The sequence below is a fragment of the Salvia splendens genome, chromosome 1 (genome assembly GCF_004379255.2).
Source record: "Salvia splendens isolate huo1 chromosome 1, SspV2, whole genome shotgun sequence".
Taxonomy (NCBI): Eukaryota; Viridiplantae; Streptophyta; class Magnoliopsida; order Lamiales; family Lamiaceae; genus Salvia; species Salvia splendens.
This window is the reverse complement of record NC_056032.1, coordinates 59,466-84,474: the sequence shown is the minus strand read 5'-3', so window position 1 is coordinate 84,474 and position 25,009 is coordinate 59,466. Positions and strand designations below refer to the sequence as shown.

Below are 25,009 nucleotides of genomic sequence, written 5' to 3'. Positions count from 1 at the left end.
ATGATCTTTGATGCATCATGGAACTGAAAAGGAAATGAGTCGAGCATCTATCTCAAGATGATATTTATGAATCATCAAATGTGGACGATGAAGCATATCATGACGTTCCTCCACCTCAGAGTCCAAATCCTACTCCTCAAAGTCCTCCTGATCATGTTGCAAATTCAAGTCCAGAATCTCCAATAAGAAAAAGTGATGAGCGCTTTAACGATCTGGTGATGAGGAGTTAGAGTGGGAAAGTAAATTGGGGTGACGAGGAGTTAGATAGAAAAGTGAATTTGGGTTGTTTTGTTTGATGCTTTGAATTCTTCAAATTGGTGTAGGAATCGACTTGGATTTGAATGATTGACATGAGGAGAAGATAGAGATGGATGACGGAGAAGAAGAAAGAGAGGGAAATTAAATATTTTAATGAAGAGAGAGGAAATAGACTAAATTACCCTCCATAGTCTTAAGGGTATTTCTGTCCAAAAATAGCTCAAATGATATTAAGTTGAAGTTAAGAGACCTAAAAAGATATTTTCAAATGTACCAAAAATGATAGTTTGGCTTCCGACTCTCCGTCAAAGTGACCACACTATCATTTCCTCCATTTCTTACTCTAAGTTTCTGCATCTGTTGTGTTGTTGCCTTCACATACTCCCTCCCTCTTGCCACCTCTCGACTAGTCATCGACCTCCTTCGATAATACAATCGAGATTTTTAAGGTCAAAAGATATAATTAGCATACAAATCAAAAGGATTTTAATATATTCAGATAATTTTAGCTTTTGAAAATTTATCATATTTTTATTCTTAATTTTTTTTAATAGTTATTAATATACGTAAAAAGTTGGGTATTCGACTCGTCGGGTTTGGATACCCGTGACAGGTATTCGAGTACTCGAAAAAAATATTGAGTCGAGTATAGGGTGTATACTTTAGACGAAATTTTAGGTCAAATATCCATGGGTAGTCGAATTCCTAAATACTCCCCCCGTCGTGTAATAGGAGTTCTATTTAGTTATGGCATGAATTTTAAAAAATGTAAAGAAAATTAAGGTAAATAAATTAGTGTAATATGAGTCCCACCTATCTATTATAAAAAATGTGAGTGAAATAAATTTGTAGAATCTGGGGTCTACTTCTTAAATATCACAAAGTGAAGTCAATGCCAAAAGTCGTTTAGGGCTGGAATAGTAATTACAACTTCTATCAGAAAAACTATGGAGAAAAACGGTGGAGAGAGGAGCGCCGACCACTGCACTCCAGCGCCGCCGTTTCCGGCCGATGGAGGCTATTACCATTACGAAGAACGGCAGGACCAATTCCACGGCAGCCACCAGCACCAGGACCAATCGGACCACCGCCACCACCAAAATTTAAACGGTCAGCTGAACGAGTCCACTGGCTTCCACCTCAGCGGCGACTCCAAACATTCGCTGCCTCTCTCTGGGAAAAAGAGACCAATTCCTCACTCCAGTATTTCTGCAGCTTCTAATTTATCTGAAAAGTTTTTTTTCTACTTTAATTATGTATCTTCGGCGTTTTGAGTGCGACTTTTTCTACAGACAGTGTTGATTACAACGGATTTGTGAAGCTATACGTTGTGGGGATACCTAAAACAGCTACTGAACTTGATGTAAGTAAAATATCGAGTAAATAACTTTGATGATCACGGATGTGCTACTTAAACTTTGAAGCACAATTTTGCCTCCAAATTTGATTTTATGTTAAGATATCTTGCCTGTTTTTTGATTTTGAACATTGTGATATTTGGCTTCTATTAAGGTTAGCGCTGTTTTTGGGGAATTTGGAGATATTATTGAGGTTGTTCTTCTCAAGGATAAGCGGACCGGTTTACAGCAGGGTATGGATCAATGAATCAGTGGTTTCTACCGTTGCGTTCATATTTTTTTTATGTCAGATAATACTGTGTGGTTGGTTCAATACACTCAGGGGTATTGTTATAATCGAAATTTGATTGGAAACCACTATTTGACTAAGTACTTTGTCTTGCTTCTATTTTCATAATTTGCCTTTCACTGATAATGTGGCTTCAGTTTCATAGTCTCAGTTGTAAAATATGGTCTGTTTCTTCTCTGTGACAATGTACCCTTGCTTTTGTGTTTTGGTTTATTGAAGGTTGTAAATTATAAATGCGTCATGCCTGACTAACTAACTGTACAGGGTCTATAGACTAGAAAGAATTACTATATTCCCAGGGTATAATTTGTTTCTGTTTCAAAAAGCTATCAGTTGAAGGTTTCCAATCTCAGTAGATGAGACTAAGTCTACTTTTAGAACAAGGGTAACATAGTTAACTTAAGTGGGAGTATAAGAATTTGCATTTGTAAAATAAATTTTTTTATGGCTTTCTTATTTTGTTCATTGAACTATGGGATGATCTATGTTTTATAATACTCTTCGAGTTGTACCAAAAGTCATTCTTGAAGTTGGAGGGCTGTTACCTTTTCGTGCAATACCACAGTGTTTTATTCAGCTTAATCATCTCATCTGATGCTGTCTTGTGCTGCTATCTATCAGATACTCCTGTAGATGCTTTGCCAAACCTTGTAGGATTACTTATAGTTGGACATATAGCATAGGAATATATTTACATGAATTTTTGGCTCATCTATTTCTAGAGTGTTGCTTTGTGAAGTATGCAAGGATTGACCAAGCTGAGCATGCAATGGGAGCATTTAACTGTCACTATACTTTCCCTGGGGTTAGTTATCGCTTGCTCTGGCAATTTCGAATGGTTTCAAAGTTTAACTATCTGAATATATATTCATACATGCTACTTTTTTCAGGCAGCGATTCCTCTAAAAGTTAAATATGCAGAAAGGGAACGCGAACGCCTTGGTAGTATACACCCTTTCCTAGTATTTTCTGTTTCTAAATTGTAGTGTGTTAGTTAATATAATCAGTTGTCATCCATTTGAATAAATAAATGCATAATTTGTGACATGGTATGCTAAGTTGCTTTCGCAGTGCAATGCCCTTAGACTTTATTTTCAAGATTCCATTTCCTGAATTTTACAGTCATTATTGTGTTTCACTCTCCAAATGGTTTTGCTCTTGTGAAGAATTGTTATTTGGGAAGATTCATTAGTTTTCTACTTTATTTGTGGTTAAACTGTTTCTTTGTTATCTTTTGAGGATTAGTATTGCTTGATTATTAATGTACTGTTTTCTTGGCCAAAGTTAGCTATTTTCTGTTAACAGCGGAGCAATGCTATTGGTGATAGGCAAAAATATCTTTTAGCTCAATCCAACATCTATTGAATTCTCTATTTAGTTTCCCATTGGAGTGAAATAAAGAAAACCTTTTCCTGATAGTTGGGCTACGTAAAAGGTAGGAGTATAATTTTACTATGACTTTATCAATATCCCCTCCATGCAGGATGGTTTATAATACTCATGCATGAGAATAAATTATTTTTGCTAATGCCTGCTTGGATATCTCTGAATGCATGCTTTCTGACTTATATCAATGTTTTTTTGCCTCTTTGTTGATCCAGTATGTCTATCCTTGTGTAGGGAGCTTTGGTGCACAGTTCCACAAGTTGTATGTTGGCTGCTTGAATAGACTGGCTGCGAGAAGGGATATTGAAGAAGTGTGTGCCTTTAAACTGTGTTCTACTCTTTTTCAGAACTATAATCCCATCCCATTGTAAAAGAGGTTTCATAGGAATTATGCCCGGGTTCACTGATGTCTTTGCGCAGACTTGTTTTTTCTTGCATAGCTTTGTTATTAATTTTCTTGCACTGAAGCTTGCTCCCGGGTGGGGAATGACTCCATTGATGAGTTGGCTCATAATTGTATGCATCATTGCTTTTGCATAATTGCATTAACTGTGAGTTGGCTCATCAATTAGTTGAACTAGTGTCAAGTCTTTGAGAATGTGTGGCTTTGAGCCTCAAATTCCTGAACATTATCACACAAGTTGCTTCCGCGTTTTATTTTCAATAAAAATAAAAGAGACATACTTTATGCCAATCTTTTTCTTTTATCTTTTGTTTGGGGGAGGGGGTATTCTAGCTTTTCATGTGCTAACTAAATGTTTCTATTTCCAGATATTTTCCCCCTATGGTGTCATTCAAGAGATTTTTATTGTTCGGGACGAATTCAAGAAAAATCGTGGTATGCATCTTCCGATTCTTTGAGCTCCCTTGTCTAATTCATTTGGGTCGCATGAGGCCCGGGAAACTATTTCTAGTGAATAGTGGTTGTTAACAATCTTCTTAAAGTAGATCTTTTTTGGTATAGTTTTGTGCACCCTAAAACCAACAACTTAAATTGGTTATTAAGGAAACTTTCGGCTAACTTCTTTTGGTAGTTGGTTCCACTCGCACTGCCATCTGTTTTTCTTTGCATCTCTTAAATACTAAGCAAATCATCGCTTGCTGATTATTGTATCTTCGACCTTTTTCTCCTCATATTGAACTCTCTCTGGCATTCAAGGATGTGGCTTTGTCGAATATATTTCTAGAGATATGGCACTTGCTGCAATTCATGCATTAAATGGAATATATGTGATGAGAGTAAGGCTTTATGCTTCCATGTCAGTGTTTCTAATTCTGTTCTATTTTAAAAGTGAATCCTAATATACTTTTCCCCAGGGATGTGAACAACCATTGATAGTGCGGTTTGCAGATCCGAAGAAGCCACGGATAGGGGATTCAAGGTTATTACACATTCTCATAATCCTCTCTCTTCATAGTTTTCTGATAGTAGATTTATGCTCTAATCCCACAGACAAGAGAGATGTGCAGTGTCCCTTCTATTTTTCTGTTATGTGATATAGATGGATGACCATCGTTCTGGAGAAATGGTTCTCAATATATCAGGTCAATTTCACTTAAGTGTATATATAGCTATAAACAAGCATTATGCGTGCATGCATAAAGTCATTGTTTACTGATAATGCATCTTCAAAACATGAGTTGGCAAAGAATAAGTTGATAACTCCGGGGACAATACTTCAACAGCTTATGTGAGAAACATAAGTAGAAATGTGAGTGAAAGTGGAAGTTAGCAACAAGCAATTTTCTTGAACAATCCCCTTGCCCTTCAGTTCTCTGACAATCAGAAATTCTCTAACTATTGAAGAAAACTCAATGGAGATTAACATTAGAATTCTCGGAGTTTTTTTATTTTGTTTGCCTTTTGGGTTCTTCTTGATGCTGATAGCTTTGTGAATGATCGAGCCTGGTTGTTGTTTGTCAGGTCTTCCACGTACACACAATGAAAAATATGCTTATGTATATGCATGCACATACGTGGATATATTGTCTGCACTAATCTCGTTTTTTGATCCTTGTTACTCTTAGCTTAATGCTTTGGTTTTCTTCAGGCCTGCTTTATATTCCAATGATCCAGCTAGTGTGCGTATGCTGCCTATTGAAATGCAACAAATGAAGGTAGCATATTCTTTCTGGTCATCCATACCCACTGGAAGTCATATGATTATTGTTTTACTCTAAGCTTTTCATATCTTGTTTGGATGTGTGTTTGGAGTTGAAGTAACTTTGTCTCTTAGACCTAGATCTTTTGATTTGTAGCTAAACTCTAGCTGAAACTTTAATTCTGGAAACCGTTTTGTTTGGACGTGCCAAACTACACCAAAATCAAGTAATCCATAAATGTTGGAACAATTTTTTTTCTGTCGTTTGCTCGATTTTTGAAAAGCACCTCCTTTTCCAACAACAATGTAAGCTTCCTATTCATGCCGCATAACAGCATTGGCCATGCCAATGTTACTTTCCTGATGCTTGATTTCTTCTAATCCTAAGTGCTTGAAATTCATCTCATTTGTTGGGAGTCCTTTTTTTTTATCATAGATTCATCCCTCAGCTTGATGCTTGATCGATAAATCCTCCTCTTCTATCTTTTAATTGCCACAAGAAAGGGAAATGTGATTTGGCAACAAATTTGTTGACAAAAGGTATATGTTATTTCACTCTGCAATGACGCCAAATCCAAATCTTCAGCCTTCACATTCAGGATGCAAGATAGAAACAATTGCAAGCAATGATTCTGCACCTGTATCCAGTGCATTTGATTCCAGTGCTGAGGTAGAGAACTCTATAGAATGTGACTGGAGTGAGCATGTTTCTCCAGATGGCGATTTGTATTATTATAATTGTGTGACATGTGAAAGCATGGTAAGAAGTTCTTCCATTTTTTGCATTTTTTCCCTTTCCCTTGGATCTCGACTTATCTTTGGATAGTGGTGGGTACCCATTATATGATATTAGTGGGAGAAGCCTGAGGAGTATGCAATTTATGAAGAAGAACTTGATGAACTAGAAGAACAGTAACAGCACCTGCACGAGTCAAATTTACAGCCACTTTTGTCCCAGGAGGTATCTGAAGCGCAAAAGGTAGCTGCTCTCACATGAGTTCACAAAAAGGAAGCGAAGCTGTTGGAATCATGTTTGGTTAGTTTTAGTTGACTGCCTTGTATTTCAGTTAAAGTTAATTATTAAGTATGGTATGTGGATGACAGGGGTAGAAGTTGAGGGTGTAACGTATGAAAAGTGACTTGTATTTTGTGGCACATTTTTCGCTGAAATAGTACTCTGTATATGTTTCTGTTGCATAGAATTCATAATACTGAGGGGGGGGGGGGGGAGCTAGATTCACCATTTTGTCAATCTACACAAGCTAACTTGTAGAAGCCAATTCAGGCTGCAGCGTGTATATTCGTGTTGTGTCTATTACTTCAACTCATCTTCTGTTAGTCACCCAAAAATAACCCAACTACCCAAGTGAGGGATGGATGGAAAAAATCACAACTTTAATTCATGATGCTGGCATCTTTTGCTATATACGTAACCATCCCATTTTCGATGATTCCTTCGTACTTTGGGTTTTGTTTGGTTGGTAGAGTGTGTGCGCTTGAAGAAATATGTTGTTGCATTGACTAGGTTATGAACTTACTTGTTGAAGTCCAATAGTGAAGTCCGCACTGCATCTCTCACCAATATGATTGAAAGTGGATGATATATAGTAGTTGTTGATGTATTGGTTTTATTGGTACAGTGAGCTAATCTCACCAATATGATTGAAAGTGGATGATATATAGTAGTTATTGATGTATGGCTGTTATTGGTGCAGTGAGCTAATCTCTCACCAATATGTTTGATCAGTCAAAAAGAGTGTTACTGACTTACAACTAGCTACGTACTAGAAAAAGTAAAAATGATAGTAGTAGCTACTCCTTCCGTCCCTGAAAATTTGTCATTTATTTCAATTTTCACCCGTCTTTAAAAATTTGTCAACTTTTACTTTTTTTATTTTTGGTAGTGGACTCCACATTCCAAGAACCCATCACCACTCACATTTTATTATTCTCTCAATCCTCTTAAATTTTGTCACATTTTTCCATTTCCGTTCGTCCCATAAAATTTGTCGCATTTCACTTTTTTACCATTTTTGATAGTGGACCCTATATTCTACCAACTCATTCATACTCACATTTTATTATAAAACTAATATATAAAAGTAGGACTCATTCTGCGTTAACTTTTTCAATGCACTTTCCATTACATTTTTTAAAACCTGTGTCCATTCAAAGTGTGACAAAATTTAAGGAATGAAAGGAGTATAAAACTAATATATAAAAGTAAAAGTCACATGTAACTAAGTTTTCAACCCACTTTCTATTATATTTATTAAAATTTGTGTCGGGTTAAATGGCGACAAATTATAAGGGACGAATGGAGTACTTTTAGCCATTAAGAGCATTCACAGTGGTTGCGCCCCTCTCACAGTCTTCCCACAACCCTCCAAAACATTTCATCTGCCACATCATTAAGCCCTCCCATAAACACCTTCAATCCTCCCACAACCCTCCCATAGCATTAAGCCTACCTCCCAGCAGCCTTCCTATTTTAATTCACTCTCCTATTTTAATTTGTCGATGTTTTCATAGAACAACAAAATCGAAGTTCATTGACATTGATGAGAGTTTTGGAAAATCTTCGTTGCATTACAATTTTGGAAAACAAATGCAACGATAAATAAACTTCCACAAATAAAATACAAATGATATCAACGTGCAATCCTACGTGCCCATAACTCTTCAATCATATCGTGCTGGAGTTGAATATGGATTTATTGCTGACGCATAGTAACAAAGGCTTAGATCCTCTCAGGGCGCCATGCGGTACACCCATCCGTACGGAGGCGATGGCCACCCCGTGGCTTGGTCCAACCGCATCTTCATTGCCCCAATTGGTGAGTTATGTTCCTTCATTATCGACTATCATGTTATGCATGAGGATACATGCATACATGACATCAGTGATATAGTCGTCATAGAACAGTCGTGTTGGACCCTTCACCACTGCCCATCGCGCTTGGAGCACACCAAACGCCCACTCCACATCTTTACGCGCAACCTCTTGCTGTTGCGCAAAGTAAACTTTCTTAGGATCCGTTGGGCATCTGACCGTCTTCACAAATACGGGCCACCTGAGGTACATCCCGTCAGCCATATAGTAGCCCATATCATGCTGGTTGCTGTTGGCTACGAAATTGATGACCGGACCCACAACAAGGCACTGGTAATTGAAGAGGGGCGACGACTGTAGGACGTTGATGTCGTTGTTCGACCCATAGGCAAATCCACATGGAGGGGTGGGGCATTTGCCCCTCCACAAAAGTTTATATCAATGACATTTTTCTTCAAATTTTAAATTTATTTTAAGTTCTCCTTTAAATGCCCTTTCTCATTACTATAAAATTTGTTTACAAATATATTTTTGCCCCTCCTTACATCAAATCCTGGCTACGCCCCTGGTTCGACCCGACAATCCCGAAGTAGGCATACCAACTCCACAGCCGATAGTCAGCAATGACTTCGAGGATTATCGTGAGATTCTCTTCTTTTGTACCCGGTCGTGTACATCCATTTCCAAGCAGTTGGACAGTTCTTCCACTCACAATTCATGCAATCAATGCTGCCCAACATTCCAGGGAAGCCGTGCACCCTCCCATGCAAATTCACTAGGCAGTCGAGATGGGTCGACTTTCGAAGATATGTTGAGCCGAATATTTGGATGACCCCACGACAGAAATATTTCAGACATCCGCAGGAAGTCGTGTCTCCGATATGAAGGTACTCGTCAAGTATGTCGGTCGGTCCTCCATAAGCCAACTGTCTAAGAGCAACGATGCACTTCTGTAGCGGCGAATGTCCGGGCTTGCCGGCGGAATCCGATCGCATCCGGAAGTACTTGTAACGCCCTTTCAACGCAAACACGATGTGCAGGAAAAGTTATCGATTAATTCTAAAACGCCGACGGAAAACTGTCGGCCCCACCGCAGCTGCTTGGCAAAGTAGTCAGCAAAATATGGGATACCCAAAAAATGTAAACGGGACTGCTAAAGTGGAAGGAAGGGAGTATTACGTTTGGTCTCACATAATCCAACGACACCTAAATTGTTAATTTGCGCACAAGACTATCATAGCGCTGTTTGCCTGAAATCTTACTAATATCCAAATCGGGGTTCTTGTTTGCCCAGAAATGAATTCCTCCGACAGCTAGCCGAGAGAGAAGGCATATTTCATGTTTGTTCGTGAGCCTAACGTTGTGGAGGAAATTCAGATTTTAGTTGTCGAATTCCCTCCAGTTTTGTAAACGCAAATGGCCTCAAAATCAATGTTAGATTCACGCACAAACTCGTGATATGTCTTTTCAAATTTAATTGACCTGAGCTTCTGATCAGTTTGGAGCTTTTATGCCGGACAGAATTGTTCTCAGATTCAATTGCAGACCAAAGGATCTGTTATTAGAGGTTTGGTTTTTGGATTTGTTTGTGGAGTTTATTGTGCTATTGTTTGCCGATCTGTTTTGTTACCTTCGATTCGTTAATTTCTCTATGAGTTCTGTTTGGGGGTTTCTGTAGGCGATATGATTCATGAATATGGTCTTCGTCAATTATATATTGTTTGATCCCTTAATTCACAATCATTTTCTGATGCTACTTATTGGGAATTTTGATGTAAGAATAGGTCGGTAAATAGAAAACAGCTTCATCTGTTCATAAAGTTTGAATGAGGTTATAAATTGTATAGTGTACATAAAGCTAAAGCTGCAGCTTGCTCTGTTTTATTGCTGCTAAATATTACCAAAGTCGATAGCATCAGATATTCAACATTCTTGTTTAGAAAGAATTCAATTGATTGAATCGAATATTCAATAATATTGTTTAGCTAGAATGCAATGGATTCAATTGTATACTTTCTTTGGATTTTGATTCATTTGCAATTATTTCTTCTACATGAAATGATTTCATAGAGTTGGACTATGCAACAAGCAAATGCTAGGTTCCTTGTGCAGAAATCCATAGATGTTCAGGTCATATGAAATAGATACTTATGTAATAGTAGTAGTAAGTTATACAAGAATCTTAAAAAGATCTCTAATCCAAAAAAAGAGAAAGAAAAACTCTGATCTAAGCCAATGTTCAACATATGAGTTTCCTTATGTTTAATTTCATTATGCACTATCACTATGAGGTGTGGTCTTATCTTTGTGGGGAGGTAATGTGAACATCTGTATTAGTTTCTGGATACTGAAACACTATGTGGTTAGAGAACTGATAAAGATTTGAATTTCCATATCGGTTGCATCTTTACTTATAAAACTCTGCTAACCTTTTTGATTGTTAGTTCTTACTTCTTATTCAATGATTTTGAATCTAAGAAGTAAGATACCATTCTTATTATGAGTGGTGTCATGTCATTACTGGTTTTCCTTGACTGCATTCTTGCGGCAATAGCTGATGCCCCGGCTGTTTTTATAATCATCCAAAAGTAACAGTAAAAATTTAAGGTTATATTTAGCCATAACTTCACATTAAAGCACAAAAGTGCTCCATCCGTTCCGCGTTATTGGAGGCGTTTCTTTTCGGCACGCGATTTAAGAAAAAATGTGTTAAAGAGAGAGAAAACTCCATGCCGAAAAGAAACGCCTCAATTAATAAGGAACGGAGGGAGTAACTAAGATGAAATGTGTCGACTTAACTAAAAAGGGAAATGACTTCATTACAATGGAACGCACCAAAATGGCATGGAACATAGGGAGTGTCTCACAACTGACCACATGAAGTAACATTAGAAGTCAAGCAGAATCATGCAATATAGGAGATGTTCGGTTTGCAAGATTGTATCTCATGATTAAATACGTATTATGTTTAGTTCTTGAGATTGAATCTCATGATCATGTGATAATTAGCCATAGCCAACCCAATCCGAGATAGATTATCATATAATAATTAGTCGTGACAACCCAACACCACCATAGAGTACTAAATAGTCTGTAAAAGCAAAAGATATTATGATTATACACAAAAAAGTGGTTGATTGTAATATAAAGTTATTTTTAAATTTCCATTAGAATAAAAGACTCCTGAACAAAATCAAAATCTTTATGTACTTACTTAGTAGCTCAACCTAATACTCCTACTAGGTATGTCAATATTGATCCCCATCAACAAGTGACCGATTTCTTGATTTTAAGAAATCCAGATGGTGCTTGCAATAAGCTCCATTCCTCTGAAACACCTTAAACATTCTGACAAACAAGTCAATCATAAATTCATCTTCATAATCATGTTCCTTGAATTTGAGCAGGACTGGATGAGCCCTTTGCCTGAAGTGTCCCGCTACGAAATACTCAAAACCCACCGGAGGTTTCCTCAGAATCCTAGTAATCTTCTCACAAGCTCTAGCAAAAGCCTTGGCGTTATGCTTCTCCAGTGGCCCTGAGCGGCACGAGATCAAATTCTGAATGGCATGGAGCAACTGCAAAACACTGAAGTCCCGCTTTTGTTTCTTATTGCTGCCAGGCCAAAACTGCTTGAGGTGGTCGTACCATGTCTCTGCAAGGTCGAGGCAAACCCTCCCATTGGGTCGTAGGTTCGGGTTCCAGTCGAGCCCATAGGACAGGTAATGGATGTTTGGAGGAACACGGGGGTAGTTTAAGGGAAAGCATATGTCAAAGAAGAATAGACAATGCTGATAGTCACTGCCTGGTGGACCGAAGAAAGCTGCCCTCATAAGATCGATCCTGTGTTCGTAGGTCCGTACAAAAATCGAGCTCGGGATGTGCTTCTCCAAGAGGCGACATTCCTCCTCCATCGTTTTTCTAAATCTGTGCATGTGTATGAGCTTCGTGCACAGGTACTGCGTTTCCATTAAGTAATGGTGATCGCATGGGCTGGAGGAGACGAGTTCGAAGTTGTTGAAACGGTTGTATTGTCTTCCAACTTCATCTTCTATCTCTTCGATCTCTCCGAATCCGGTCGATCTAGTTTTGCTGTTCTGCGAAGCTGGTCGAAGAGCTTTATCCATGTTCCTACGTTGTGTATATTGTTTTCTTCCTCGACTTAATAAGATGCTGATTTTATAATGATAGATTTCAGGTCCGTGCATACATATCGTTGATTTTGTTTGGATTTGTATCCTATTCCTTTTAGATAACGTTGATTATCTTGAAAACAATAAGGGAAAGAAGATAAAATTATTTTTTTAAAAACGTCAACATTATTATTTCAGCGTATAATAAGTTCAGGTTCGGGCCAATCTGTTAGGGTTGTCTGGCTATTTAGGTGCAGGCTATTCAAGTTATGAATTTTTCGGGTTGCAAATTTTAAATCCTAACCCTAATTCATCAGGTTTCGCGCTAATCCATCGGGCTATTCAGGCCAAAAAGCTTTTAAAAAAAATCTCCTATAATAAATTTTTTACTTTGTAAAACAATTTTAAATTTTAGATATTTTTCCTTATTAGTGTTAGAATCGTATAAAATCTTTAAATTTCGTAGTTTTCAATATTAGTAGATGCCCCCAACTTATTACTCATATATATAAATTTATTTACAACTTATATCATTATGGTTCACTATTACAACTCATTAAACACTAATAATAATATGTGTCTCATTATCTACTGACATTAATTTAACTACCCATTCTCTTCCTTTCTATTACTTTATCAATTATGCATAAATTTCCGTGTCATTTCAAATGCTCATATTTTTATAGGACGGAGGGAGTGTTTACTTTAAAGGCATCTCCAACCATACTCCATAACCCATCTTTGCAGTTAAAATGAGCTCCAACCATACTCCAAAACCCATCCCAAATTGTATTTTTTTTTGCATTTTTGACCAGGAACATCCCATTTTTGATGTAACTCTGTAGCAAACGCAAATTACTTTTTAATTTTAGAAAACTACAATTAAATCCATTTTGCTTTGTGTATTTTTGAATTAAGCAAGAGGATGCACTTTTAGTTGGACACGAGTTTTAATGTACAATTGGTAAAATATGAGAGAAGTAGAATGAAAACGTAAATAAAGTATTATTAGGGAAAAATGGATCCTACCAACTAGAGAGAAAATAGTTTCAAAATTTGGTAACTGCATACTCTTGTGGGACGGATTGAAAAGGAACAGGTGCATACTCTTGTGGAACGGAGAGTGTAGATCATTCAATGTTTAATTTATACTCCTACTATTTAAATGAATTTAAGTAATTAATAAGTTGGTGCATATTTTCAATCAATTAAAATTCATTTTATAATATGTTTTAGACAAACTATTATTATTATTCAATAATTTGTAATATTATAATATATAACTTGATATTTAATAGTATAAATTTATTAATAAGCAAATTATATTGAATTATTTAATTTATACTCGCTCATAAAAATATGTGCATTTATAATGGTATGAGAATTAACGCACAAGTGGTAACGTAAGAGAAATGCGGAAAAATGTAGTTAAAGTAGTGTTAGTGGATAGTGTGACCCATAATATTATTAGTGTTTAGTGTATTGTAATAGTGAGCCATAACGATATAAGTTGTAAATAAATTGATGTATATGAGTAATGAGTTGTGGACAACATTCCATAAATGGAAATGCCTATATTTTTATGGGGCAAATGAAAATGGAAAGTGAACATATTTTTATGGGACGATGAGAGTATATATTATAGATAAAGCATTGTGGGGTTAATATGTAATTTAAATAAATATATAGGTAATATTGTAAAAGTATAAAAAAAGTTATTTTGGAATATTTTTTTGGATTTGAAATTGATGTAATTAGTTAGAGTAAAATTACTTTTAATGTGACATATATCAAAAATAGATTTAAATTTAGTTAAATGGTTGGAGATAAACCTAAATAAATTCAAATTATGAACAATTCTAATTAGTACTTTAATTTTTGCGGGTTGCTGTCTCTATTTGTTCATTTGATTGTCGTTGATTCTCAAATAATCTACTCAAAATGATCCTTAAATATCACTAAGCAACGTGTAAATGTTTTGTAGAAGCAGATCTCTAGAGGAAATTAGCATGTAGAGTAATAATTAAAGAGATAAATTGAACACTATCTTGGAAAATTTTTGTCCGACATTATGAAATCAAAATTTAGTCCAATGCTTTCAATTCCAAGTGTTAGTTTGGATATATTCTATTTTTCGGTTAGTCATATTAAAGGAAGCCGATTGATTGTGAATGAAATTTGTTGCGATTCGATTGCTGATTCAACACACACAACAAGCAAGAAGTAAAGCACACCAACAATGACGTGGTTTGGCAAGGTTTTCCCTACGTCCACGGTGAAGATGAAACCTCACTACAGTTTGAAGAGCTCTCAACTTTAACTCTAGCAAGAGCTCTCCTATCAAACTCGTGTGTGTGTGTTTGTGCATGTTACAACTGAAAACATGCAACGTAACACATGCAGAAGAAAGTGTAATGGGATATTTTGCTAAAGTAGCTCATAGCTTGAATCTACTGTTTCATTGATTAGTGAACTTTGCTCAACGAGCTCATACATATGCATTGCATTGGAACAATCTAGAATCCTACACTAATCAATGTAGTACAAGATAAGCAAGATTACAATGCTTAAACATAACTAACTCTACTAAATAACTTTCTTCTTCATCCCTTTGATCACCACGTCTCTCCAAGTACACAAGTGGTCCCTCTCCTTAGCTGTGATCTCTGGTGCAGTCACGAGCTCAGCTCGTGTGGAATTGGCTCGTGTGGAGTGAGCTGGAGTTGAGCTGTCACAAACCTTCTCTCGTGCACTGCACACATCTTCACTCTCACATTGCTCATCCAACAACTTCACATTGCAAGACATAGCTCGTTCATCTCTGCATTCACTTCTAACACGCCCTTTCAATCCGAGGGAAGCTAGAGAAACCATTCCCAAACGTTCTCTCAGCTTCACGAAGGGTTGATGACTCAATGGCTTGGTGAATATGTCCGCTATCTGATCTGCAGTGGGCACATGTCTTAATTCTAATTCATTGCTCAATACTTTGTCATGGACAAAGTGCATATCCAACTCAATATGTTTAGTCCTTGCATGAAGTACTGGATTTGATGCCAATGCAATGGCACTCATATTGTCAACCCAAATTACTGGAGCATGCTTCCTTTTAATCTTCAATTCACCCAACATTGCAGTCAGCCAGGCCACTTCAGATGCTGCTTGAGCCAGGCTTCTATACTCAGTCTCAGTACTTGATCTAGCCACCACAGTTTGTTTCTTAACACGCTAGGATATGAGATTTTTTCCATGATAAGCACACACCCCAGTTATTGATCTCCTTCTCGATTTATGCGTGTCATCCTTGCACAGGGGTCATGCTAATCTTTTCTGTATCGTTCCAATTTTATCGGATGTCCCCGAAGGGACCAGTTGTTGATCTCCTATCATCCAAATCACCAGCCCAATTTGAATCAGACAAGGCCGAGATATCTCCATTTGATTTGCGAATCTGAATCCAATAATCTAATGTTCCTGACAGATACCTCAAGATTCTTTTTTACCGCTCTCCAATGTGTATCTAATGGATCCGCCATGTATTGGCTCACCTTATTGACAACAAAGTTAATATCTGGCTGGGTAATAACTGCATATTGCAATGCTCCAACTATGCTTCTATAAATCTTTGGATCAGATATAGGCTCACCTCTATTCTTGCTCAATTCACGGTTAGACACCATGGGAGTTGGACACCCTTTAGCTCCTGTCATGTTGGCTTTCTTTAAGAGATCTTTGATGTAGTTGGGCTGACATAGATGAAGTCCATTATCAGCAGTTTTGACCACTTCAACACCCAAGAATAAGCTCACCTCCCCAAGATCTTTTAAAGAAAAAGAAGAATTTAAATGTGATATAACCAGTTGAATAGAAGTAGGAGCATTTCCAGTGATAAACATGTCATGTACATAAATCAGAAGATATATCACCTCATCACCTTGGTGTCTAAAAAACATGGAGGCATCTGCTCTTGATTGTGAAAATCCCAGGGAGAGTAAAACAGAATGCACAGTGTAAAACTATGCTCTAGAAGCCTACTTTAAGCCATAATTGGCCTTGTTGAGCTTACATACAAGATGAGGGCCACCTTGTTCAAATCCTAGAGGTTGCTTCATGTATATATTCTCTTTTAGTTCTCCATTCAGAAAGGCATTATTCACATCAGGGTGAGTTACCTGCCAGCTAAGGGAGACTGCTAAACTGAGAATAATTCTGATTGTAGTAGGCTTCACAACCGGACTAAAAGTCTCATTGAAGTCAAATCCAGGCTGTTGAGAAAATCCTTGAGCAACCAACTTGACTTTATGTCTAGCAATAGCACCAGATAGGTGAAATTTGATCTTAAAGATCCATGTACAACCAATAAGGTTTTTGCCTGGTGGAAGAACAATTAAAATCCAAGTTTTATTTTTAAGAAGAACAATAAATTCATTCAGCATAGCAGATTTCCAGATAGGGATGAGTAAGGCCTCAAGAGCAGATTTAGGCAAAAGAGAATGTGAGGTTGTAATGGTGAAAATTCTGGGCTTGAAGATGCCAGACTTTGATCTGGTTGTCATCGAGTGAGTATGGAGGTTGGGGGCCACATGGGAGGTTGAGTTAGTATCAGAATGTGACTGACTAGAGGAGGGAACATCTGAACTAAGAACCTCAGTGTTTGGCTGAAATTGCTCAGAAGCTGTGTCAGAGGCAGGCTGGGAAGGTGGTGAGAGATGTGATGAGCTAGGAGCAGGGGAAGATGACTGAGGAGTGATGGGAATAGAATGAATAGGAACAGAAGCTAGAGGAAACAAGAGAAGCAAATACTATCAAATGTGGATGAGGCAGTAGATGGGTTTTAAAATGGAAAAACAGATTCATCAAAAATGATGTCTCTAGTGACAATCAGTCTTCCATCCGGAAGAAGGGCTATATATCCATTGTGAGATGAGATATACCCCAAAAAAGTTCCCTTAACAGATCTGAATTGAAATTTATGTTTGTTATAGGGTCTAATGAAAGGAAAGCACAAACACCCAAAGACCCTTAAGGCTGAGTAGTCTGGTTTCTTGAGAAATAGCTTTTCATATGGAGAGGAATTTTTAATGACCTTGGATGGCATAAGGTTAATCAAGTGAACAGCTGTAATGAAAGCATCATCCCAAAACCGTTGAGGCAAAAAGGATTGAGCTAGAAGAGTTAAACCAATTTCAACTATGTGCCTATGCTTTCTTTCAGTTAAGTCATTTTGTTGTGGTGTGTATGGACATGAGACTCTATGAACAATCCCACACTCCTTAAGGAAAGGTAATAAACCCTGAAACTCACCTCCCCAATCAGATTGTAGGATTTTAATCTTTAGACTTAAGATGGTTTCAACCATGGCCTTAAACTGTTTGAAAACAACAGTTACATCACTTTTATTTTTAAGAAGAAAAATCCAGGTAAATCTAGAAAAATGATCAACAAAGGAGACATAATATGAATAACCATTCCTAGACTTAATAGGAGATGGGCCCCAAAGATCACTATGCATAAGTTCAAGAGGAGAATTATACTTTGAAAGAGAGTGAGTGTATGGTAATCTGTGAGCCTTTGAAACAGAACAAGGAAAGCAAAGTGAATGATTTTTCATTTCATCGTAGGAGATATTACAACTGTTTAGAGCAAGATTTACTACATCAAGAGTAGGATGTCCTAATATACTATGCCATAAAGACAAATTCTGACTAGGAGCATGAGGGGAACTACTGCTGGAATTGGAGTTGGCCAAGCTCAGGGAATGGACAACTGGATAATCTTGACTAGAAGGAGATTTGGAGCTAGTGCTTCGCTTGATTGGTGAATGATCTACTAGAAAATGATAAAGACCTCTCTCAAGTGTTCCTTTGAGCACAATTTCCCTTGTGCTCAGATCCTTAACAAAATAAAAGTTTGGGTGAAATTCAAAAAAGACAGAATTGTCTTGTGCAAACTTAGATAAACTGAGCAGTTTTTAGTGATGTTAGGAACATGTAAGAGGTTCTTAAGGTGAACTTTTCTGGAAAAGTTAGTTGAATGAGATTTAAAAGCACATTCTCCAATATTTTCAATATTAACAGCATCTCCATTACCAAGCAAGAGACTCTTACCTCCTGTGTACTCTGAGCTGATGTTGAGATTGTTGAGATCATTTGAGACATGGTGAGTGGCCCCTGAATCCGGATACCAATTTGATGAGGAACTAGAGCCATAGTTGAATTCTGATGGAGCACCAATAGAGAAGGAGCCTGATGGAGATCTTGGAACAGACTGCACCAGATGTGCTGAGGGATTAAAGAATCCCTGCTGTTGCTGTTGTGGTGCACTGCCTCTGAATTGGACTTGAGGTGGTGTGTAGTTTTGTTCAAACCTGTGCCAACATTTTGTTGTAGAATGGCCAGGTTTCTCACACAATTGATGCACTATTTTGTTACTTCCTCTGCCAAAACCTCTTCCTCAACGGCCACCTCTTTGGTTTCTTCCTCTAAAACCTCTTCCATTTCCAGATTCAAATCTATTGCTGTTGCTGAAAGGCTGCTGATCTCTTTTCTGCCCAGGCTGTTGTTGAACAAGATTGAGTATTGGCTGAGATCCTTCTGAGCTTATTGAGTGAGCTCTAGTGATTTCCATTCTGGACTCAAAACTGAGCATGAAGTAACTGCACAGACTACTGGGTCATAATCTTGACCAAGACCTCCCAGGATGTGTAGGACTTGCTCTCCTTCTGAGCTCCTGCATCCAATAGATCCAAGCAAATCAAAGTAAGTTCTCATCTTACCCAAATACTCAGTCATGATCAGGCCAACTTTCTTCAAATTCTGCATTTGCTGCCTATATTGCATCACTTTAGCAGTTGAGCGGCTTGCAAAGTTGGTTTAAAGCGCTCTCCAAATGTCTCTTGCAGATCTAAGCCCCACCACCAAGGTTAAGGCATTTTAAGATAGAGAGGACATGAGCCATCCAACAACTCTTCTATCCTGCCTTTGCCATGCCACAAAGGCTGGATTCTCCATCATTGATTCACCATCACCACCAAGAGTGTGACCTCTGGGGGGTCAGTTTCTCTAGTGAGAAAGCCCTCAAGGCTGTTGCCATAAACTGCAACATCTACTTGTTGCTGCCACATGAGAAAGTTTCCATCATTCAACTTAACTGAAATGGGAGGTAACTGAGAAAAGATAGGTGACAGTGTTGATTCATTGGCTTCTGCCATTTTTGAAAAGAAACAAGAAGAAAATTAAAGGAGTAGGAGAGACAGGATCAAAAGGATCCTGCTCTGATACCATGAAAACATGCAACGTAACACATGAAGAAGAAAGTGTACTGGAATATTTTGCTAAAGTAGTTCATAGCTTGAATCTACTGTTTCATTGATTAGTGAATTTTGCTCAACTGAGTTCATACATATGCATTGCATTGGAACAATCTAGAATCCTAAACTAATCAATGTAGTACAAGATAAACAAGATTACAATGCTTAAACATAACTAACTCTACTAAACAAATATCTTCTTCATCCCTTTGATCACCACGTCTCTCCAAGTACACAAGTGGTCCCACTCCTTAGTTGTGATCTCTGGTGCAGTCACGAGCTCAGCTCGTGTGGAATTGGCTCGTGTGGAGTGAGCTGGAGTTGAGCTGTCACAAACCTTCTCTCGTGCACTGCACACATCTTCACTCTCACATTGCTCATCCAACAACTTCATATTGCAAGCCATAGCTCGTTCATCTCTGCATTCACTTCCAACAACAACTCTTCAAACTGCATCAACTAGCTAATATATGAGAGGTTACATGAATGCTCAACCAACAAACTTCACAGCTGCCAAATATCAGTTTCCTTTCCTCTCTTTCCCGAGTCCACACTGACCCCTAGCTCGATGAGTAGTTCATGATTGCATGGGCATAACTCCAAAAAATTAAATGCACAACTATCTCATTCTCCATTTTCTCTTGTCATAAAGCAAACATTTATTAGTAACCATCAAGCATGACTGCGATTTTAACGTTTTGAAGCAGAAAAATATCTGTGTAAGTATACAAGACGAGACTCAAAATTAGTTCGATTTATCTCAATAATTCAACAGTCCTCGTCTTTTAATTTCTTATCTCATTAGTGCGAATTAAATGAAGGTCCGTGGACCAGAAATTGATAGCAATTCTCGAATTAGAATTTAGAAAAATTAAGATTAAAGCTGAAAGAGCAATTCTTGCACAGCAGAATGTTGAACAGGACATCTCTTGACCTCTTAAACGGGACATTATTTATACAAAACAAAATCCAAATCAATACAAAAAAAAAAAAGAAAAAACATATCATAATTTCTTAGCCTGGTGCACCATCAGGCAGTCACTTACTTTCTTACCATATGCTTCATGATCAAACTTATCAAACTCGGAAGCCTCAATAGATTATTGGATTTGAACTTGCGACCAATCACTCATGTAACTGACCACTCTGCTATTGAGCTACCGAGAAACGACCCTTGATTAATACACAAAAGTTATGTTAGAAATTCCTCCACACTCTTCGTACCAAGGAATGCTAACTTGCACCTTCCCATCTCCGAACCATAGGAAAACAGTCTCAACTCCATTGACATACGATTTCTTAGGGACAATGCTAGAATACGCCAAGAATGTACCTTCACCCTTAACCTCGATCTTGGCTACGAACTCGTCATATATCAGTCCTTGGATCGTCCCTCCACTGTTAAACAAATTGGTCAAGCCAATGGGCGCGAACTTAGCATCTTGGCCAATCTTTTTGATCGGGACAAAGCTAAAGATTTCAAACGTGGACGGCTGCAGAGTCACCGAAATAGGATCCGATTCCTTTGTAGTCACAACAATCTTCTCTGCCTCAGTTAGGTAGACAGCGTACTCCTCGGCTTCCCCGAGGCTAGCTGCTTCGGCCTTTTGATCCCACTCAAGATTCGACACGTGCACTGAGCCGGTGAGTGGCTTGTAGCACTCGGAATAGCCCTTGATCCTCTGCTCCTTGGGGTCCCACCCAGCGCCCTGGCAGTTGAAGGCCCCGATGACACCTCCATACTGCACAATCATTGAATAAACCAAATTATTAGTGCTACTATAATTAAACAATATGAAATCCTCTTTTTGCCTTGTTGTACCTTGTTGAAATTCCAAATCTTGAGGATGGACTTGCTATCAAAGAGGGGGTTCTTAAAGAGGCAGTCTCTGGTTGGGAGAGCAAAATGCACACATTTAGGGATTGTTCCATCTGGGAAAACTAGCTTTCTCAGAAGATTAAAATCATGGCCTCCCAAAGAGTCACTGACATAAACTGGGCCTCCACAAATAGCTCTTGATCCAGCGTGAAATTTAGCACAACAATGGTCAGACTGAAACATGTCCCAATCTGGTTGAATGAATTGTCCCATCCACATACTGTTGTAGGCACAATGGATCATGTGGACCCCTTGTAGCCAATAAACTCCCATTGGATCGCCATTTGGATCTTGGAACCAAAAGTCATCCCCTGTTTACAAAATCAAGCCGGATGCATGTTTGTATCTAATGAAAAAGAATAAATGGACTAATGGAAAAAAGGATCTTACCGACTCTTCCCATTGAAATCTGCTCAGTTCCAAGGAAGAAGAAGTCATTACATTGCTGCATGCTGGAAATAAGACCAGTTCCGTTGAAATTCTTGTTAAGGGATTTGGACAAACCCTTGTAATAAGCCTTTGCAAGATCAACTCTGCCCCCATAGTCTTCACTTACATATTCAAGTGTCTACATAAAAAAAAAACGTGTCAAATACAAATAGTAGTAGTACTTATTTTTCAAAGAAAATTTAGGAACTACTTACATGAATAACATCCACTTTGACTCCTGTGATCCCAACTTTAGCAAGATAAGAGTGCATAGAGTCATAGAAGTCATCAGCTTGATCGGGGTCGATGAGGCCGATAGAGCCCTCGATGATCTTGACGACAGCAAGATCCGTCATGGTCCCATCCAGCCCCGGCGAGAGCTTGCAAGGCACGATCTTAGCCTTGAGATGAGTCGCCCCGGGCCTAACCCCACCCCACGCACCAGCCAATGCATGCCAGACATATATATCATCCAATCCTTTGAAATTAGTCCTCAAATCCTTGGTAAATGCCTTCATACCGGTATCCTCCGTCTTGCAAGAGCAGCCGGAGCAGCTCTTGCCCGACGACCCCTTCTCGTCGGTCCCTCCACCGTACATCTCGTCTAGCTCCTTCTGAAACTTCTGAATTTCAATTTCAAACTCAGTGAGATCGGTTACGCCGGCCAGCACCGCTTTGTCTCTAGCCTTTTCAACCATCTCAAGCTCGATCGCCTTGCTGATCAACATTTTGGGCTTCTTTGGGTTGAATGGGGGTGCTTTGGGCCCCACCATTGATCCGCCTTGATACTTTCTGAACTTTTCGCACTCCTCGAAGCGGTGGAGGCGGGCCGTCATCTGAGTGCCGCCGAGAACAAGGTTCTTGGCGTCCTCGTGCGGGTCTTGACCATCGATGTTGATGCTCTGCCATCCGTCATCGATGATCAGGAAGCGCGGGGAGAGCCCCCCCTCAGCGAACTCCTTGACTCCGTGCCAGATCCCGGCGGGCTCCACGGTGAGGTAGAAGGCGTCCCAAGTGCACCAGCCGAACTTGTTGACGAGAGGTGGGGGTGCCTTCTCCTCGATGAGGCGGAACGTGCCAAGGTGGCACCGCACGGCCGTGTAGGCGTCCCGCATCAGCGTGTAGGGGTTGTCGGAGACGTGGACGTAGGCAGTAGCCCCCAGGGTAGCTGCCTTCACGGCGGAGGAGCCGCTCTCGGAGCAGAGGAGCGCGTGGCCGTCTGCCCCAGGCTGCAAGGCGGAGCGGAAGCTGCCGTCGACGATTGGGATGACGACGACGTAGGATTTGATCTCGGGGACGTCGAGCATGATCCACTGAGTTTCCATCTGGATGTCGGAGCCCGAGGTTCCCACCCACTGAGTAGACCACCACGTCTTGAACCGGAAGATGCTGACGAAGTCGCGGCCGATGAATTTTCCGATGGAGGTGGTGAGGCGGTCGGACGGCGTGTGCTGGCTGAAGCCGAGGAAGCCGCCCTTGTGGGAGAGGGAGAGTGCTCGGTCAAAGACCTCCGCCGGCGCCGAGGAAGATTTCACCACGGAGGAGAAGCTCCGGAAGATGACGGTGGCCGGAATCTCGGACAGAAGCGGCACGTTCTGCACGGAGAGCTTTCCACCGGAGAGGTCGAAGACAGTGTCGTTTTTCACTGGTTTAGGAGAGGTGTAGATTGCGTTGGCGGGGTCGTTTGGTGGCGCCATTGGAGAGTGGGAAAACAGTAAGTTTAGAGATGAGAGAGAAAGAGGTTGTGCTGATGGGAAATGAGGAATGGGAGGTAGGTATATATATAGAGAGAGATTTTGGGAGGGATGGAATTATTCAAGTAGAAAAAGAGAATCATAACGAAAAGGTGGGAAGGGTAGAATTTGGGCGGTTTATGCTCTATCTAGCTAGCTTTATACCATTTGAAATGGTTTGTGAAAGCTCATTCTCATAACAATGGAGTGGAAAATGACTCGAGTGTTAGACGACGACTATACTACTCGAAGCTTCTCTATTAGTAGTTATTTTGTTCCAGCTAGATTGCTTTCTTCCTAGGGACCTGACTACTATTAAGTTATTGCATATAGAACTTGGACTGTTTTTTACTACTGGAGTACCATTTTGGTTTGTGACACGCGGAGATAAGTTTCGAAATGCTTAGCTCTTGCATGATATAGATGCAAGAGCTAAGAATAGTTGAGAGGCAGTCCAGTTATTATGGAAACAATTAAAACAGTTAATGGAGTATATACTTACTCCACTTCATTTTTAGGTAAGCAATAAAAGGTTCTCGGATGGACCGCGGTTACAGTTACAGCAATTTCTGGAATATGTGAACACTTCAATTCATGCAACTTCTTATGCCAAAGTTTTCAAAAATATTGTACTAATTCGATTATTCTGTTCAGTAATCCTCATTTTTTGTTATGAAATAAATCAGCGTCTCAAAACTATCGATTTACAAAGATATATCGGTGAACATTTATTCGGATGAATTCACTAAGTTGGTAACTTATCAGAAATTGCCATTACAATTGTGATAACCCAATCCAAATATAAACCTCCCAAAGTACACACACTATCATCATGTTTTAATAATAGGAGTAAAAAAATTGACCACACATATAAAATTCCTGGAAAAAAGTAGAATCTCTCCATTTCTCATCTTCTTTACCAAATATTCCTCTACAAAAGTTGCAAATATATGCTCATTGATATATTGATATACCGATCGTTGATCAACTTGTATTTTTTCGAGTGGTATATTTCTTCATCACTTTATGGTGTATTCTCACACAACTTGAAATTCCTATAAATTCTTCAACAATTATGACTAACTAATTTAATTCTTATTATAATTGTTTGTAGTTACTTCCATCCAGCCGATGAGTTAACAGAGTTAGCAACTTAAATAGTTAACAATATAACGCACCCCTAACTTTCAATATATATATTCCAGAAAATATCTCCAATTTCCATAAATTCATAAAAGGGTCATTTGCATGTAAATACATGAACTTTTAATATTTTCTAATTATTTCTTCTAACTTTAAT

At 38.8% G+C, this 25,009-nt stretch overlaps 3 protein-coding genes and 1 non-coding gene across 4 annotated transcripts; 1 reads left to right on the top strand and 3 right to left on the bottom strand.

Moving 5' to 3' along the window:
- The first annotated feature begins 1,151 nt into the window (after positions 1–1,151).
- LOC121805600 (flowering time control protein FCA-like) lies at positions 1,152–6,595 on the top strand. The gene is made up of 12 exons (XM_042205522.1): positions 1,152–1,461; positions 1,551–1,621; positions 1,771–1,849; positions 2,628–2,710; positions 2,796–2,847; positions 3,526–3,602; positions 4,063–4,129; positions 4,451–4,530; positions 4,609–4,673; positions 5,343–5,409; positions 5,980–6,153; positions 6,247–6,595. The coding sequence occupies exons 1-12, from the start codon at positions 1,206–1,208 to the stop codon at positions 6,307–6,309; spliced, it is 1,134 nt and encodes a 377-aa protein (XP_042061456.1). The 5' UTR covers positions 1,152–1,205; the 3' UTR covers positions 6,310–6,595.
- A 4,879-nt stretch (positions 6,596–11,474) lies between these two features.
- On the bottom strand, positions 11,475–12,353 carry LOC121757168 (putative ubiquitin-conjugating enzyme E2 38). The gene has a single exon (XM_042152680.1). It carries the CDS (start codon positions 12,351–12,353, stop codon positions 11,475–11,477), a length of 879 nt encoding a protein of 292 aa, XP_042008614.1.
- Positions 12,354–15,625: 3,272 nt separating this feature from the next.
- LOC121758465 lies at positions 15,626–15,728 on the bottom strand. The gene has a single exon (XR_006041473.1). It is a non-coding gene; the product is annotated as a U6 spliceosomal RNA (small nuclear RNA).
- Positions 15,729–20,579: 4,851 nt separating this feature from the next.
- On the bottom strand, positions 20,580–23,712 carry LOC121805591 (stachyose synthase-like). The gene is made up of 4 exons (XM_042205510.1): positions 22,192–23,712; positions 21,938–22,115; positions 21,491–21,858; positions 20,580–21,410 (listed from the first exon to the last, which is right to left on the bottom strand). Exons 1-4 carry the CDS (start codon positions 23,671–23,673, stop codon positions 20,847–20,849), a joined length of 2,592 nt encoding a protein of 863 aa, XP_042061444.1. The 5' UTR covers positions 23,674–23,712; the 3' UTR covers positions 20,580–20,846.
- Positions 23,713–25,009: the final 1,297 nt, after the last annotated feature.

Excerpts from the sequence above, each read along its gene's own strand:
- LOC121805591 (XM_042205510.1), bottom strand. The coding sequence starts at position 23,673 with ATGGCGCCACCAAACGACCCCGCCAACGCAATCTACACCTCTCCTAAA. Across the intron at positions 21,859-21,937 it reads GATTTCAATGGGAAGAGTCG|GGGATGACTTTTGGTTCCAA; the intron begins GTAAGATCCTTT and ends TTTTGTAAACAG. Across the intron at positions 21,411-21,490 it reads AGATTTGGAATTTCAACAAG|TATGGAGGTGTCATCGGGGC; the intron begins GTACAACAAGGC and ends ATGATTGTGCAG.
- LOC121757168 (XM_042152680.1), bottom strand. The coding sequence starts at position 12,353 with ATGGATAAAGCTCTTCGACCAGCTTCGCAGAACAGCAAAACTAGATCG.
- LOC121805600 (XM_042205522.1), top strand. The coding sequence starts at position 1,206 with ATGGAGAAAAACGGTGGAGAGAGGAGCGCCGACCACTGCACTCCAGCG. Across the intron at positions 2,711-2,795 it reads GTCACTATACTTTCCCTGGG|GCAGCGATTCCTCTAAAAGT; the intron begins GTTAGTTATCGC and ends TACTTTTTTCAG. Across the intron at positions 4,130-4,450 it reads CGAATTCAAGAAAAATCGTG|GATGTGGCTTTGTCGAATAT; the intron begins GTATGCATCTTC and ends CTGGCATTCAAG.